At 45.9% G+C, this 16,051-nt stretch overlaps 1 protein-coding gene across 1 annotated transcript in view; it reads right to left on the bottom strand.

The window, feature by feature from the left end:
• Positions 1–16,051, bottom strand: part of TRIM24 (tripartite motif containing 24) — a 622,654-nt gene that overhangs the window by 377,836 nt on the left and 228,767 nt on the right. Inside the window, 1 exon segment of the mRNA XM_029599765.1 lies at positions 8,201–8,315. Within this exon segment, the coding sequence (XP_029455625.1) occupies positions 8,201–8,315 (115 nt within the window).

Raw genomic sequence — 16,051 nt, 5'->3', positions numbered from 1 at the left:
TGTAATGTATTTGGATTTTTAGAAGGCGTCAGACAAAGTCCCTCATGAGAGGCTTCTAAGAAACCTAAAAAGTCATGGGATAGGAGGCGATGTCCTTTTGTGGATTGCAAGCTGATTAAAAGACAGGAAACAGAGGGTAGGATTCAATGGTCAGTTTCTCAGTGGAAAGAGGTAAACAGTTAAGTGCCTCAGGGATCTTTACTTGGACCAGTGATTTTTAATATATAAACGATCTGAAAAGAGGTACGACGAGTGAAGTGATCAAAATTTACAGATGACACAAAATTATGCAGAGTAGTTAAATCTCAAGCAGATTGTGTTGAATTGCAGAAGGACTTTGTGAGACTGGAAGATTGGGCTTCCAAATGGCAGATGAAATTTAACATGGACGTGCAAAGTGATGCATATAGGGAAAAATAACCCTTGCAGTAGTTACACAATGTTAGATTCTATCTTAGGAGTTACCACTCAGGAAAGAGATCTAGGCATCATAGTGAATAATACATTGAAATCATCGGCCCAGTGTGCTGTGGCGATCAAAAAAGCAAACAATTTTAGGAATTATTAGGAAGGGAATGGAAAATAAAACGGAGGATGTCATAATGCTTCTATCGCTCCATGGTGAGACCGCACCTTGAATACTGTGTTCAATTCCGGTCACTGCATCTCAAAAAGGAAATAGCACATTGGATAAAGTGCAGAGAAGGGCGACCAAAGTGATAAGGGCCATGGAACAGTTGCCCTATGAGGAAAGGCTAAAGAAGTTAGGGCTGTTCAGTCTGGAGAAGAGACGACTGAGGGGGGATATGATAGAAGCCTACAAAATAATGAAAGGACTTGAACAAGTTAATGTAAACCGGTTATTTACTCTCTCAGATAATAGAAGGACCAGGGGGTACTCCATGAAGATAGCAAGTAGCTCATTTAAAACAAATCAAAGAAAATTTTATTTCACTCTGAGCATAGTTAAGTTCTGGAATTCATTGCCAAAGGATGTGGTTACAGCAGTTAGTGTAACTAGGTTTAAAAAAAAGTTTGGATAAGTTCTAGAGGATAAATCCATAAACTATTACGGTAATTAATAAGCTTGTAATCTAATGTTTGGGTACTTGCCAGGTACTTGTGTCTTGGATTGGCCACTGTTGGAAACAGGATACTGGGCTTGATGGACCCTTGGTCTGACCCAGTATGGCATTTCTTATGTTCTAAGCCTGATAGGGATGGGAAAGAGATGAAGAGAAAAATTGTCGGGAGTGGTAGGAACAGCACAAAAGCCTAATGGAAATTGGTAGAGGAGGAGGAGAGGAGAGAGATGCTGACTGGTAGAGGGAGATATTTCACAAGACACAAATTTAAAAATAGTATTGGGCACCTGGTTTCATTGTCACAAACCTGGTTTCATTGTCAGAAATAAAACATTTTGGATTAACTATGGGTGAGAAAGCAAAATTGCTTACCTTGTAATAGGTGTTATCCCAGGACAGCAGGATGTAGTCCTCATATATGGGTGACGACACCGACGGAGCCCAGCGCGGGAGGCCACTGAGCATGCCCAGCATGCCATGATATTCTCTGCCACAGGTGTTTCTCTTCAGTCTCGTATGTAGCAAAAGCTTTTGCAAAAATAAAATAATAAAAGTAAGGAAACCCAACTCCGCGGGGTGGCGGGTGGGTTCTGTGAGGACTACATCCTGCTGTCCTGGGATAACACCACTTACAAGGTAAGCAATTTTGCTTTATCCCAGAACAAGCAGGATGCTAGTCCTCACATATGGGTGATTAGCAAGCTAGAGGCTGAGTCATTTCGTAGTGAAGCAACAGTGAGGTATTGTTGAATATGAGTCAGCTGAAGATCACAGTAGGTTGGTTGTAGGAGTTGGGATTATACTGGAAACAAGTTCTTTAAGACAGTTTGTCCATAGGCAGAATCTTGTCGTCCCTGCTTGTCCAAGCAGTAATGAGCTGCAAAAGTGTGAAGAGAACTCCATGTTGCTGCTTTACATATGTCAAGGATTGGCACTGAACAATAGTGTGCTACTGAGGTTGACATTGCTCTTACTGAATGTGCCTTTACTAGTCTTTGGAGAGGAAGGCCTGCTTTTTCATAGAAAACTGTATGCAATCTGCTAGCCAATTGGATATAGTATGTTTACCCACTGCTTTCTCTGGTTTGTTTGCATCGTAGGATATAAACAGCTGTGTGGATTGTCTGTGGACTGCAGTGCGGTTGATATAAAATGCTAGTGCGCGCTTACAGTCCAAGGTATGTAAGGCTGTTTCTCCTGGATGGGAATGAGGCCTTGGAAAGAATGTGGGTAAAACTATGGATTGGTTCAAGTGGAATTCCGTAACTACCTTGGGGAGGAATTTTGGATGTGTACGGAGGACCACTCTGTCATGTAGGAACTTAGTATAGGGTGCGTACATGCCAAGTGCTTGTAACTCACTAACTCTTCTAGCTGATGTAATGGCTATGAGAAAGGTAATCTTCCATGTGAGAAATTTAAGATCACAGGAATCTATGGGTTCGAAGGGAGAACCCATGAGGCGTGTTAATACCAGTTTCAGATCCCAGTCTGTGACAGGTGGTCGAATTGGTGGTTTAAGATGTGTTAAACCTCTCATAAACCTGCTGACAAGAGGTTGTGTGGAAATAGGTGCATCTCCGATCTTGTTATGGTAAGCAGAGATTGCACTTAAATGTACTCTTACAGATGAAGTCTGGAGACCAGATTCTGAAAGATAGAATAAGTAGTCTAGTAGAGAATTTGTGGGGCAGGTGAAAGGATTTATCTTCTCTTTTGGTTGCACCACAAAGTGAATCTCTTCCATTTGGAAGAATAGTTCTTTCGTGTGGAAGGTTTACGTGAAGCTATAAGTACTTGAGATATATTGGATGAAAGATTGAGTGGTTGTAAGATCAAGCTTTCAACATCCATGCTGTCAGAGATAGGGATTGAAGGTTGGGATGGTGCAACCGACCTGATCTTGAGTTATGAGAGTGGAAGCTACTCCCAGGCGAATGGGATCCTTGACTGTGAGGTCTAACAGTGTAGGGAACCATACTTGTCAAGGCCAATATGGGGCTATGAGTATCATGGACCCCTTGCCCTGTTGTAGCTTCACTAGAGTTTTGGTTATAAGTGGTATCGGAGTCTCCAAACTCCAAACGGAGGATACGCGTATAGTAGGCCTGAGTTCCAAGGGCGAGCAAAGGCGTCCTTGGCTGGCTGGTTCTTCTGTTTGTGTAGAGAACAGAATTTGTCCAATTTGTGATTCAGATATGATGCAAAGAGATCCAGGGTTGGTAATCCCCAATGCTGAAAAATCCTGGTCGCTACTGCAGGATCCAGGGACCATTCGTGTGGTTGGAACTGGCGACTGAGTCGATCTGCCACTACACTGTGAATGCCTGCGAGATAAGTGGCCCGTAGGAACATTGAGTGTGTTAGGGCCCAGTCCCAAATCTGTGCAGCTTCTTGACAAAGGAGATACGAGCCCGTACCTCCATGCTTGTTGATGTACCACATAGCTACTGTGTTGTCCGTTTGGATCAGAACTGTCTTGTGTGAAAGGCAGTCCTTGAACGCATATAGCGCATAACGTATAGCTCGAAGCTCTAGGAAATTTATTTGAAACGTGGCTTCAAGAGTTGTCCAAGTCCCTTGAGTTTGGAGACTGTCTATGTGAGCTCCCCAACCCAAGGTGGATGCATCTGTAGTTAAAGTTATTTGTGGGACTGGTTGCTGAAAAGGTAGGCCTTTGCACAAGTTGTCCTTGTTTGTCCACCAAAGTAGAGATGATCTTAGTTGGTGGGTCACTTGAATTGGATAATGTAGTGGTTGAATGGCCTGGATCCATTGTGATCTTAAAGTCCATTGGGTAACTCTCATGGCAAGTCTTGCCATAGGTGTAACATGAACTGTGGAGGCCATATGACCCAGTAAAATCAGAAACTGATGAGCTGTCGCTTGTTTCTGCAAGGAAATGGATTTTGCTAGTAGAATGAGTGCGTCTGCTCGATCTACAGGTAGAATGGCCTTTGCTAGATTAGTATTCAATTCTGCTCCTATGAATTGAAGCAGGTGTGAGTGAGATGGGATTTTGGATAATTGATGAGAAATCCTATGGAGAGAAGTAGAGCGATCGTTCGTGTTAGAGAGGTAAGAGCTCCTTGTTGAGACTGACTCCTTATGAGCCAGTCGTCTAGATATGGGAACACATGGACACTTTCTTTGTGTAAATGTCCTGCTATTACTGCTAGACATTTGTTGAAGACTCTGGGAGCAGATGCCAGTCCAAAAGGTAGAACTCTGTATTGGAAATGTTGATGGCCTACCATGAAGCGCAGGTACCTGCGATGAGGAGGGAATATTGGAATGTGAGTGTAAGCATCTTGAAGATCCAGAGAACAAAGCCAATCTCCTGTTTGAAGAAGTGGAAGCTTGGTGCCTAGAGAAGCCATCCTGAACTTTTCTTTCTTCAGAAATTTGTTGAGATTTCTGAGGTCTAGGATGGGACGTAGGCCTCCGGTTTTCTTTGGAATGAGGAAATATCGGGAGTAGAATCCTCTGCCCTGCTGTGTCCGGGGCACTGGTTGTATGGCCCTGGCTCTCAGAAGGGTGGATAATTCTATTTGTAATTGATATAGTTGAGAATTTTGTTGTGGGCAGGAAGCTGGTGGAAATGCTGGAGGAATTGAGAGGAAATTTAGTTTGTAGCCTCGAGAGACTATGGAGAGTACCCATTGGTCTGATGTTATGTTTTGCCAGTGTGTGTGAAAGTAGGATACTCTTCCGCCCACTGGCAGGTTTGGCCTGGGATTAGAGGTTGGGTTTGTTCTCTGGTTTGTATTTCAAAAGCCCGCCGCAGGGCCTGTCTGTGCAGGAGGTTGTGGACTAGTAGGCCTAGGCTGCCTTGCTTGGGACTGCTGTTGTGGTCTGGTTGATCTACCCCTAGAAGTTTGGGGGTAGTATCTGTGTGGCCTGTAGTAAGAACGTCTAGGTTCTCTTCGGGGAGGGCGACGAGAGGACTGTGTAGCGGGCTCTTGTGGGGTTTGAGACAGTTGACGTAGAGTCTCTGTATGGTCCTTAAGCTGTTGTACTGCTTCCTGAACCCTTTCCCCGAAAAGGTTGTCACCAATACAGGGCAGATCTACAAGTTTTTCTTGAACCTCAGGCCTGAGGTCAGAGGCCTTGAGCCATGCCCATCTACGAGCAGTAATTCCAGCTGCTGCTGCTCTGGAAGCAGTCTCAAAGTTGTCGTAGACTGCCCTTACCTCATGTTTCCCAGCTTCTAGGCCTTTGTTGATTACAGTCTGTGCTGGTTCCTGGAATTGTGTGGGTAAAGAGGCAACAAATTCTTCCATTGGTTTCCATAGGTTCCTCTGATATTGTGTGATGTACAGCTGGGTAAGCAGAAATTTTGGTGTTTAAGATGGAACTCTGATACACTTTCCTGCCTAATGAGTCAAGGAACCTATGGTCCTTACCAGGTGGAGTCGATGAGTGTGGGCGCACACATCTGGTTTTTTTCTGTGCAGACTCCACTACAACAGACTGGTGTGGTAATTGTTGTTTCTGGTAGCCTGGAGCTGGCTGCACTATATAAGTTGTGTCCACACGCTTATTCACTGCAGGGACAGAAGATGGATGTTCCCAAATGCGGCGTTGGAGATACAAGAGAACTTCATGGATTGGCACAGCCAGCACTTGTTTAGGTGGGTCAACAAACTGTAAAACTTCAAGTTTGTTTCCTTGTATCTTCTTCTGCTGTGAGTTTAAATGGAATGGAGTCAGCCATGTCCTGAATGAATGAGGAAAATGATAGATCCTCTGGAGGTGACTTTTTTCTCTGATCCGGAGGAGAAGGGTCAGACATGAATCCTTCAGAAGATATTACAGATTGCTGTTCATCCCAAGAATCCTCAGAGTCGTCTCTATAAGGAGATTTTGGTGATGATCTTGGAGGGAAGTGAAGGCCTGGCTGTGGATCATCGGTGGAAAATACTGTAGAAGTGTCCTGAGGCTTTGTGGATGGTAGTTTATCGATGACATTTTGATATCGTTGCAAAAGTCGTCGATAAAAAGCAAGATCTTGCACTTCTAGAGGCTCGGATGACGGTTGCCTCGATGGTACTGAGGTTGTCATCGACGTCGTCATCGGTGGAAGTGCCGCGAAAGTCATTGACGTCGATGGAATCGAGAACAGCATCGACGGGCCCGATGGAATGTGGGCGAAGATCGATGTCGATGACGTCATGAGCCTCGGCATTGTAGTAATCGAATCCATCAGTGTCCTCGGTGCCAATGAAGGCACTGGCATCGGTGGGTCCACCGGCATCGGTACTACTACCGGCATCGATGCTGGAGGCATCGGCGGAATCGCCGGAAGTGTTTGCTCCTTGAGAGCTTGGATGACCGCTTGTCTAATTATAGTAGACAATTCTGGCTGTATAACTGGTGGAATCAGAGCAGTTGTAAGAGCTGGTGGAGGCTGTAACGAAACATCCTGTGAGGAGGTCTGAGGAGTGTCTGGCATCGAAGGAGGTAAAGGCCCAGGCGCCGAAGGGGCCGGTATTTCCTGGTCCCGTGGCCGCTTCGCCATTGACTCATCTTGGGACATCGATGTGGAGGATGACGGTCGACGACGTCGATGCCGATGTTTGGACTTTTGATGGTCCGCTGACTGCGTCGATAGCACTGACGATGGTGAAGACGGACGATCACCGGATCTGTCCGGACGCGTTTTTTTTAATTAGGGCTCTTTTAGTCGCTCCAGCTGGAGACGACCTGGAGGATTTGGAAGGGGAAGGAATTAGTTGGAGCTGGAACAAATGTTCCATTTTTTCCTGTCTAACCTTCCGCCCTTTTGCTGTCATCTCCGCACATTTGGGACATGTCCCCATATCATGCTTTTCACCGAGGCAAAGGACACATCTAAATATGGGTCGTTGATTGACATATTTCTATTGCAAACAGGGCACTTTTTGAATCCCGTCGCCATTTTGTTACCGACGGCCGTTGATGGATGTGAATTCGTGAGAAGGGAATTTTTTGAAACATGAGAAATCAAGGATGAGGTACTCACCAGCCGGTGAAAGAGAACCCCGAGAGACTTCTATGAGAGAATATCGAAAAATATGACTTTCCAGTCAGAAAAGACTTCGTGAAGAACGCAACGGCTCCTGTCCCGCGATGCGTGAAGCAGCGCAGAAAAGCGAAGACTGAATAGAGTCTTCTCTCCTAACTTTTAGAAAAAGACTTAAGACTTGGCTGTTCAAGCAAGCTTTCCCGGACACAATCTAATGACATCACTGTCTCCTTCTCAAAACAAGCAGCCCTCAACCATGCTTTTGTATATAGTATTTAATCTGTATATTGTCTAATCGTTACCAATCTTTCCTTTCTCTTCCTCCTTCTCCCAGTTCTGCTACCCTTGTTAAATGTAACTGCACCTTCGGTCACCACAGTTCCAGTTTGATGTATCTACTGCACTCCTGTTTTATGTAAACCAGCAAGATATGTTGTCATGATTGCCGGTATATAAAACCTTAAATAAATAAATAAAATAAATAAAGAGAGACACCTGTGGCAGAGAATATCATGGCATGCTGGGCATGCTCAGTGGCCTCTCAGGGCCAGTCAAAAGTTTCTAGAAACTTTGACAGAAAGATTTCCTGCGCTGGGCTCCATCGGTGACGTCACCCATATGCGAGGACTAGCATCCTGCTTGTCCTGGGATAAGCCCCAATCAACTGCATGGATAGAAGGGGAAGTAGCTTAAATAAATCTTTTATCTCTGTTGTAGGAAAAAGGAAACATGAATGTAAACCGGTGTGATATCTCGATTGAGATTGAATGTCGGTATATAAAAAATAAATAAATATGTGTGTGAGAGTTTGTGTGTTTATACCTATATCTCTATGAAAGGCAACCCAACCCAAGCTCCTTCCCATACTTCCCATACTTGGGGTATGGGAGTATCAGCTTATTGCATGGATGAATGGGAGGAAGGGGCTGCAGTTCACTCCTATTCTAATCTATGTATCACATAAATTAGAAACTTTTCCTTGTTTAAAAATGCAGACTAATTTTCAGGGTAACAATCAACAATTTATTACTTAGGAAAAAACAATGCAAACCAGAAAACATAGGAATTATAAGGAGAAAAACAGAGAATGACATTGTAATGAACTCACCTCCAACTGATGAAGTAGAGCTTTTCCCTTTTTGTTAATCTCTACCATCAAAGTGAATATGGCAACCTTAATATCCTGTTCCACCTGTTTTTGATTTTGATTCATTTCAAAGAGTCTGCATAAAGAAAATATTCTAAGTTTAATTATAGGCTGCTTGTTTTGTTTTTTTTTTTAATGCTGATGTATTTTTATGAATTTATATTAAATTTTTATATGCATATTGCCATCATATTCAGCATGGAAAAACTTTCTGACAACTTGGGCACCAGCCAAAACAAAAATTGTTTCCCAATAACTTTTTCTTTTTTTACTCATCTAAAATGTGTTCATTTTGCATTTTAATTTTTGCCTTCCTTCTCCCTCCTCTCTCTCGCCAAGCTCCTTTCTTTCTTCACCCCTTCGCAGCTTCTCTCCTTCCTAGCTTTTTCCTTGCTCTGACTTTGTTGAGGGCCAAAACAGTATCCTACCGCTGTCTCATAGCATCAGTAGTGTTGTTTTTGCCCAGTCCTGCAGCATCAGGAGCAGAGGCATGTCAGCCCAGGACTATGATGATGTCAAGCACTAGGCCATCATCTCCTCCCCCCACCTTTGTAAAGCAGAGCTGCTTACCTGTAAACAGGTGTTCTCCTAGGACAGCAGGATGTTAGTCCTCACATATGGATAACATTATCAGATGGAGCCCAGCAGGAAACTTTGATCTCAAAGATTCTAGAGCTTTCAGCATGCAAATGAGCATATGCAACTGTATTTATCACCCATATCCCTAGACATAGTCCCTCAGTCCATGATATAGCTAATACATGGAGAAACCAACTCCCAGGGGAGGCAGGAGGGTTTCATAAGGACTAACATCCTGCTGTCCTAGGAGAACACCTGTTACAGGTAAGCAACTATGTTTTCTCCTAGGACAAGCAGGATGGTAGTCCTCACACATGGGTGAATACCAAGCTACAGGCTGTCCGAGCAAGACAAAGCGGTAAACCACAGTGCTGGAGCACTACCTCCCTCCTTTGCCTGAGAGGCAACCGACCCACCAGGGGTACAAGCTGGAGAAGAATTGGGTTCTACAAAGAAAGCCAAGAAAAAGACAGAGATAAACCCTCATACATAGCAGGGATGCCTGAGACAGGGAAGTGATGCGAGTGCAAGCAGAAGCAACGACGAATCACGGAAAACAGTACAAGCAGGGTTTGATAAAAACAGTGGATCTAGATCCTCCTGGATACAGGAAGGAACCAGAAATGTAAACAAGAGAGATTCTAGGACGAAAACTGCAGTTTCTTTGGTGTGAAAAAAACCACCAAAAAAACGAACGGGTCCAAGAGACCTCTAGAAAGAGGCTGTCGACCATTAACAGCCAAAGGTCTGGAGTAGAGTGATCAGATATGGCTGGTAGGTCGAATGGAGAGAAGAAACCCATGTCATACTTGAAGAACAAACAGTAAACCACAGCAGGGTCTGGTACAGAAACTACATGCCAAAGCATCAGACTTAGGTGACCGCACAGGACAGAGTCAAGGGTTTCAGGGGATGAGAATAATCCCCAAAACAGACCTGTAGCCCAAAGCTTCCCGGCAGGGAGATAAAATAGGCCTGAAGCTCACTCAAGAGCACCTGCCAGAACCAGTTCATATATCCTGCCACAGGACAGCAAGAGGAGAGGAAGGCCCTTTGGGCAACCCAGAGAATGAGAAAAAACTAAAGGCAGTATCTCTCCCTGTAGGTATTTGGAGAGATACCACAGGCTTCTTAGTTTCATCTCGACTCCTCCCGACAAACCAATCAGAAGTTGGAAGGTGCGCAGAACACCAGGAGGCAGACTGGTGGACCGCCGAGTTAAGCACAAGTCGCCCGGTTGTCTATATCAACTCCAAGCAAACTCACTGCCAAAGACAGCAAGGAGTATCCCACTGAGATGGAGCCCTCAGTCTTCTTGGAACAGAGGAAAATGAGAGCAATTGCCCCAGGGGAGAAGTCTCGAAGGCTCTACAAGGAGAGAGAAAGCCAAAGAGTTGCAAGTACAAATTCCAGTAGAACCTGATTGTATTATCAGCCCAGAAACCCAAAGGGCATCAGGGCTGGCCCAGTGCCATCTCGGGACAGAGTACCAAGCCACACAGCTGCGATATCATTACCCCAACCATGAGTGCATATACTTCCCCTCCTAAGGGAGCACATGGCCCAGCAATGGGCAACGTTGCAAAACCCAGGATTGCTCTGCTCACAGACAGGGTTATCCTGAAATTGGGAGAAGAATAGCTTATATGCTACCACGAGCAGAGGGCAGTACCCCTCATGCAGGGTGCGCGGGTCCCCAACTCTCTCTGCCATGGACATGGCAAAAAGGTAAAAGGCACAATCATCTAGCTGATGGATCGAAACACTTCTCACAGAGAAGAGTTCCGCAGGCAAGGTTGACTGACGATAGCGATCCTTAATAAAGATGCCCATAGAGTCTAGCAGATACTAAGGTAACTCCTGAACTGGGGGGGGGGGGGGGGGGAACCTGGAGAACCATTGGGGAGCAACACTGGACAGGCTCCCTCGAGGTTAGACATGCCGCGCCTCAAAGCGTCCAAAGGAGAATGCTATTCTCGATTATTCTTGGGACTGGCACCAGTCAGAGCAGTGGCACCCCTTGTGCAGGAACAGAAACAAGGGTCACCCCTCGAAGGGGCATCCATAGGGGAACCCAAAAGGGCTGCCCTGGAACCCAGTTGAATCTCCGCTTCAGTGAGGAGAGGGAAGCAGCAGGATCGGGGCCTCCCAATCCAGAAAGACCTAGCAACTTCCTGAAGGAAAGTTGAGGCATAATCACTGCTTGCTGAAGCGCCAATGCCAGCCTCGGATAGGGGAGGTCGCCACTGCAATCCCCAGAGGGGCCCCAGCTGAAGACTGTCCAATGACTGCTGCTGTTGCTCCCCGGCCTCCAAGGAGACGTGCTGATTCAGAGGATCAGGGCTCCAAATCAGAGAAAACAATTGCTCAGGGACAGAGCCCCAAGGACAGTTCGACAAGAATATGGTAGAGGGCGAAAGACATATTCCTCTGCTGAGAAAGTAGAGGATGCTCGAGCCACTTTCTCGATGTCCACTCATTTCAGAATCCAAATCAGGAGTGCAGTCCTAGGTCAGTCCTTTGGCTGTGGAACACAACATGTTGTGACTGCCCAGAGGGAACAATGCGCACGCGCGCACACACACACACACACACACACACACACACACACACACCAACGCCCAGGTGACAGAGGGCAACTGGAAGCCCTCTGCTGTGAAAGCACACTGGGCGGACTCATGCAGTGGTAACCCATCCACGGATGGTGGCACACCCCTGATCCTGAGCGCCGTGCTTATGGGAGAAATACCACAACCCACAGAGGAATGAGAACCATGGTGCTAGAATCGGAGGCTACATGCTGCCCCACGACCAAGCACAGAGCGTGTAATGACAGCTCCTCTACCAGTGCTCCTCAGCGCTATGCAGTATGGACTGACGTGGAGGCTCAGACTATGCCGAAAGATGGCAGAACTCTAGTGTGGATGAGGACTAGAATGCCGCCTGCCAGCATCCAAGGCACTCAGAACAGATGCCTTATCTTTCCCAACCATGCAAGCTGCACATCAACGCCACAGTAACTGCAGCAGAGTGGAGAGGACAGCATGATGTCAGCATCCCCAGCACCTTACCCAGTGCTCTGGGTAAGGCATGGTGGAGGGTGGAGGTCTATGGCATTGCCCCTTTCAGTACCTGAGAATACTCCAAAAGGCGAGCTATTGAAACTGTGTCCGAATCGGCTCGCCTGCAAGTCCCACAGGGAACGACTGCAGCGAAGTCCCAGGCGAGTACAGGTGCTTATGGAGGACTGCAGACACATCCTGCGATCTATAAGAAGTTTGCCCGTATTTATCGCCATTCCTGGTGCCACAGGTGCCCACAGATGTCAATCGCCCGGGAGCCCCGACGCCCAAGGTTATGGACCAAAGGAGCCATTGGCGTCTGCAGGGAGAGGCCCCACAGCCCCCCGACAGGCCATCAATATCAAAAAGGCACAGACGACTGCCAGTGCTGACAGCAATTTTCCTCGGCTCCCCGATTTATCTGGTGGTGTCTATGCTGCAAGCTAGATGGCCTCGCGAGCATTACGGCTGACGAGAGCCCCACTAGCATCCATTAATATTGATGGTGTGCACATCTTGGCGGGGTCCCAACATTGAGATTGTTGGCTGAAGGGACAGCCTTGAACTTACCAGTGCTCTGTAGGGTACACACCATCCAAGAGCCCTGAGGGTACCGGGCCACTGCAAACAGATGCACCAGTAGATAGCTACATCTGCGCCCGATCCATAAGAGGCCAAGAGCCCTTGCCCCCAAGGGCTTCAGAAAGTCCTGGCGGTCGCCGGCTACAGTTGCAACAAGTTCGCTCAATGGCGAGTCCGGTGCCTGGTCGGTTGGGCTCGGCGTAGTCGAGGCAGTAAAGAGAGGCATCAGTGGTCCGAAGGCCTCTAGGGTAGCCCCCCCCTATCTCGATGGCCTCAATGGTATTGGGGGAAGTACCACATCGCAATGGCATTGAGGTCATGCTGGCACAGAGGCCGCAGCATCGATGCTACGCACCTCGATAGCATCGAGGGCCTGCCCCCGCTTCAATCTCAACAGCCCTGAGGTGGCTATGCATGCACCTTGATGTATCAAGGGCGTCGATGGCATCAGGAGCTCAACGGCATCAATGGTACTGCAGTCCCCACAGCACTGAGTACAGCGAAAATACTGAGAGCCAAAAGGGCACTGAGGCATCGAGTGCACAAAAGGCACCGTGGCATCGAGTGCATCGAGCCATTGAGTGATTCTAGGGCACCGAGCCATCGACTGCACCGGACAAGGGCACCGTGCCATCGACTGCATCAAGGGCACCCTGGGATCAAGTGCATCTAGGGCACTGAGGCATCGAGGGCACTATGACATCGTGCATCGAGGGCATCTAATACACCGAAGGCACTGTACCATCGAGTGATTCTAGGGCACAGAGGCATTGAATGCACCTGACAAGGGCACCATGCCATCGAGTGCATCAAGGGCACCCTGGCATCGAGTGCATCAAGGGCATTGGGTCATGGAGTGTGCCGCGTCACGAAGCCTCGATGCCCAAACTGGTGCAGCGAGCCTCCAGTTCCACTGACGCCAACAGTACAGAAGGCCACCATGGCATTGTAGGCGGTCACACACTTCGATAGCAACGAGAGTGACCCTGGACCTCGTTACAGCGGATGGGCCCTGTCCCTGACATGGTACCGACATCAATGCGTTGGATTAATGGTGCGCTGGTCACAGCTGTGCACTGGCAGCCTTTCATGGGCATGGCACCAAGGTGCGGCAGCAAGCTGCTAGCCCAGGCTCTGCTCATTCTCTCTCCCAGGGAGATTGCATTGCCGAGGCTGGCAAGCAGGAGGGGAGGCAATGTCATCCAGGGCTGCTGCCCATGGAGACCTAGTTCCTTGAGGCATGGGGAGGATGAGCTCTCCCCCCAACAGAAACAGCATGATCCTCGATCCTTCCATCATCTGAGCAATCGGTGAACCGCCATGGAACTCTAGCTCGGGTACAATGCAGGCGAGTCTCCAGGCTCAGCGGCCTACATGGATCACCAACAGACTGCATAGTTCAGTCCTGTCAGCACTGTGGAAAATAAAGCAAAGAGAACACAAATACAAAACCTGAAGGAGCGTTTTTTGGGTTGTTTTTTTTGGAACAGACTATCAGGCTGCACATGGGAGAACCCAACTGTCTGCGGCTGGCAGACAGTTGGAAAAAAGAATAAAACTACCAGAAAGAAAAGCTGCAGATCTAGAAAAAAAAAATCACTTACAAACTGTGAGAAGAGAGCAAAGCTGAATATTGTGAAAACAAAGTTTTCTCTTTAAAAAAAAAAAAAAAAAAAAAAAAGAGCATGAGCTCCAAAAACGCTAAACTGCAGCTCAGCAGGGGAAAAAAAAGAGACTGAGGAACTCTACCCAGGGGGCAGGAGTGATGACTACAGCTGCACATGCTCAGTGGGGTTTGCAGAAAGCTCTAGAATCTTTGAGATCAAAGTTCCATGCCGGGCTCCATCCGACAATGTCACTCATATGTGAGGACTACCATCCTGCTTGTCCTACAAGAAACATCCATTCTTTCACTTAATCCCATTTATTCATTTTAATGAGTTACTACAAACATCATATTGCCTGCAATCATTTCTTTCAGATCCCAGTATTTCAACATATCTCAGTATCTACGTTACTATTTTGAACATACACCAATCAATCCTCAACATACACCAATCAATCAACATTGTGTATCTCCAAGAATCTTCTGGATTAAACCTGCAGACTCCCCAGTGCTATTCCCCGTATGTTATGGACAGAAGGGTTATCGTAATATCATCATGACACCAAATTTGACCAGCTTACTTCACTTACACTTACTAATCTTCACATCTAGTTTTTTCATGCCAGAGGTCACTGGTCTGTCTGAGTATAGTGTAAGAGCTGTTGCATCTGCATCCCTCACTTAAATCCACTCCCTGTGAAGGTATTTCAGCAATGTTTTTTGGTTAAGTCTTGAGGAGATGGATGAGTGCAACAGATATATAGTTGCTTTCTGGTGCTTATACCATTGAAAATACCTAGTCATAGACTTGCATACAGGCAACTCGGATGTGATGGCAATTCACTACCGACTCGGAATAACTGAAACATTTGTATCCTGCTCAAGCATCATAACAAACCCTGTTCTCTTCACATGGAGGGGAAAGAAAGTGATCCCTAAAAAATGACGTATTCCATTTAAAACCTGTTGGATTGCTGCTACCAGCTGGATAGCCAGACATACATTCACAATATTTGGTATAAGCATATGACAACATATGGCGTGAAGAGCTCTGACCTCTGTTCAGCTACAGAAGACAGAACACAATGGCATTTTGCCACAGGATTATGTACCAGTTTGAACAGAATCACATCCTATGACTGAGAGAAGCTTCAGAACCAGAAAGCAACTATATAACCATCCAATCCTTCATTTGAATGCAATCAGGAAAGAAGTCTATGCAGTTTGAGAACTGGACTATATTCACATAACCATTATCATGGACTAGATTCGTTTAATCAGTGGTTCAAGTCCAGGAATATTCCTGAAGATGCATGATTGAATTTTTACAATGTCTCTAATGCAGACGTTGTTCCTAGATAAATAAAAATGCATATCGTCTTATTTAAAACACCTTTATTCCGCTTTTTTCAATAATCCTGTACACAGATTACAAGCATAAGGCATATAAAATCAATGATGGAATCAATGTCTGAACAAACAAACAGAAATCATAACATGGGGAAATCAATAGAGATGAGCCTTCAGTTTTTCCTAAAAGTCCTCTTTCAAAATTTTGAAAAGCAACTATTACTGCTAATAAATCTCAATGCATCACATTTAGTTGCACAAAACATTGGTATGCCATGTGTTTGCTGCATTTCCTAGAACTCCCTGGAAGCCCATATACTTTGCAAATAGTCAATTTTTATCAGTTAAATTCACATATACAATAATTCAACAATTCCCCAGTCACAATCTAATAAATCATATGACTATAACTTATACAATCTACAGCAGTTCTTCAGATGATTCCTACATGTTTATATTTTAATCTTTTAGTTATGCTTTTGTTAATATGTTTTGGTTTTCAATATGTATTTCTATGTTATATGTTAATTGTAAATCTGCCCAAAGTATCCGTGAATTGGGTGGCATTTAAATTGGAGAAAATCAAGTTTGCTTAACATAAATGGTGTTTTCCATAGCAGGATACATTAGCCA

Source organism: Rhinatrema bivittatum, chromosome 4, assembly GCF_901001135.1.
Source record: "Rhinatrema bivittatum chromosome 4, aRhiBiv1.1, whole genome shotgun sequence".
In the NCBI taxonomy this organism is placed as follows: domain Eukaryota; kingdom Metazoa; phylum Chordata; class Amphibia; order Gymnophiona; family Rhinatrematidae; genus Rhinatrema; species Rhinatrema bivittatum.
Note: the sequence above shows the minus strand (reverse complement) of the source record. Positions and strands in the feature narration are given on the sequence as shown.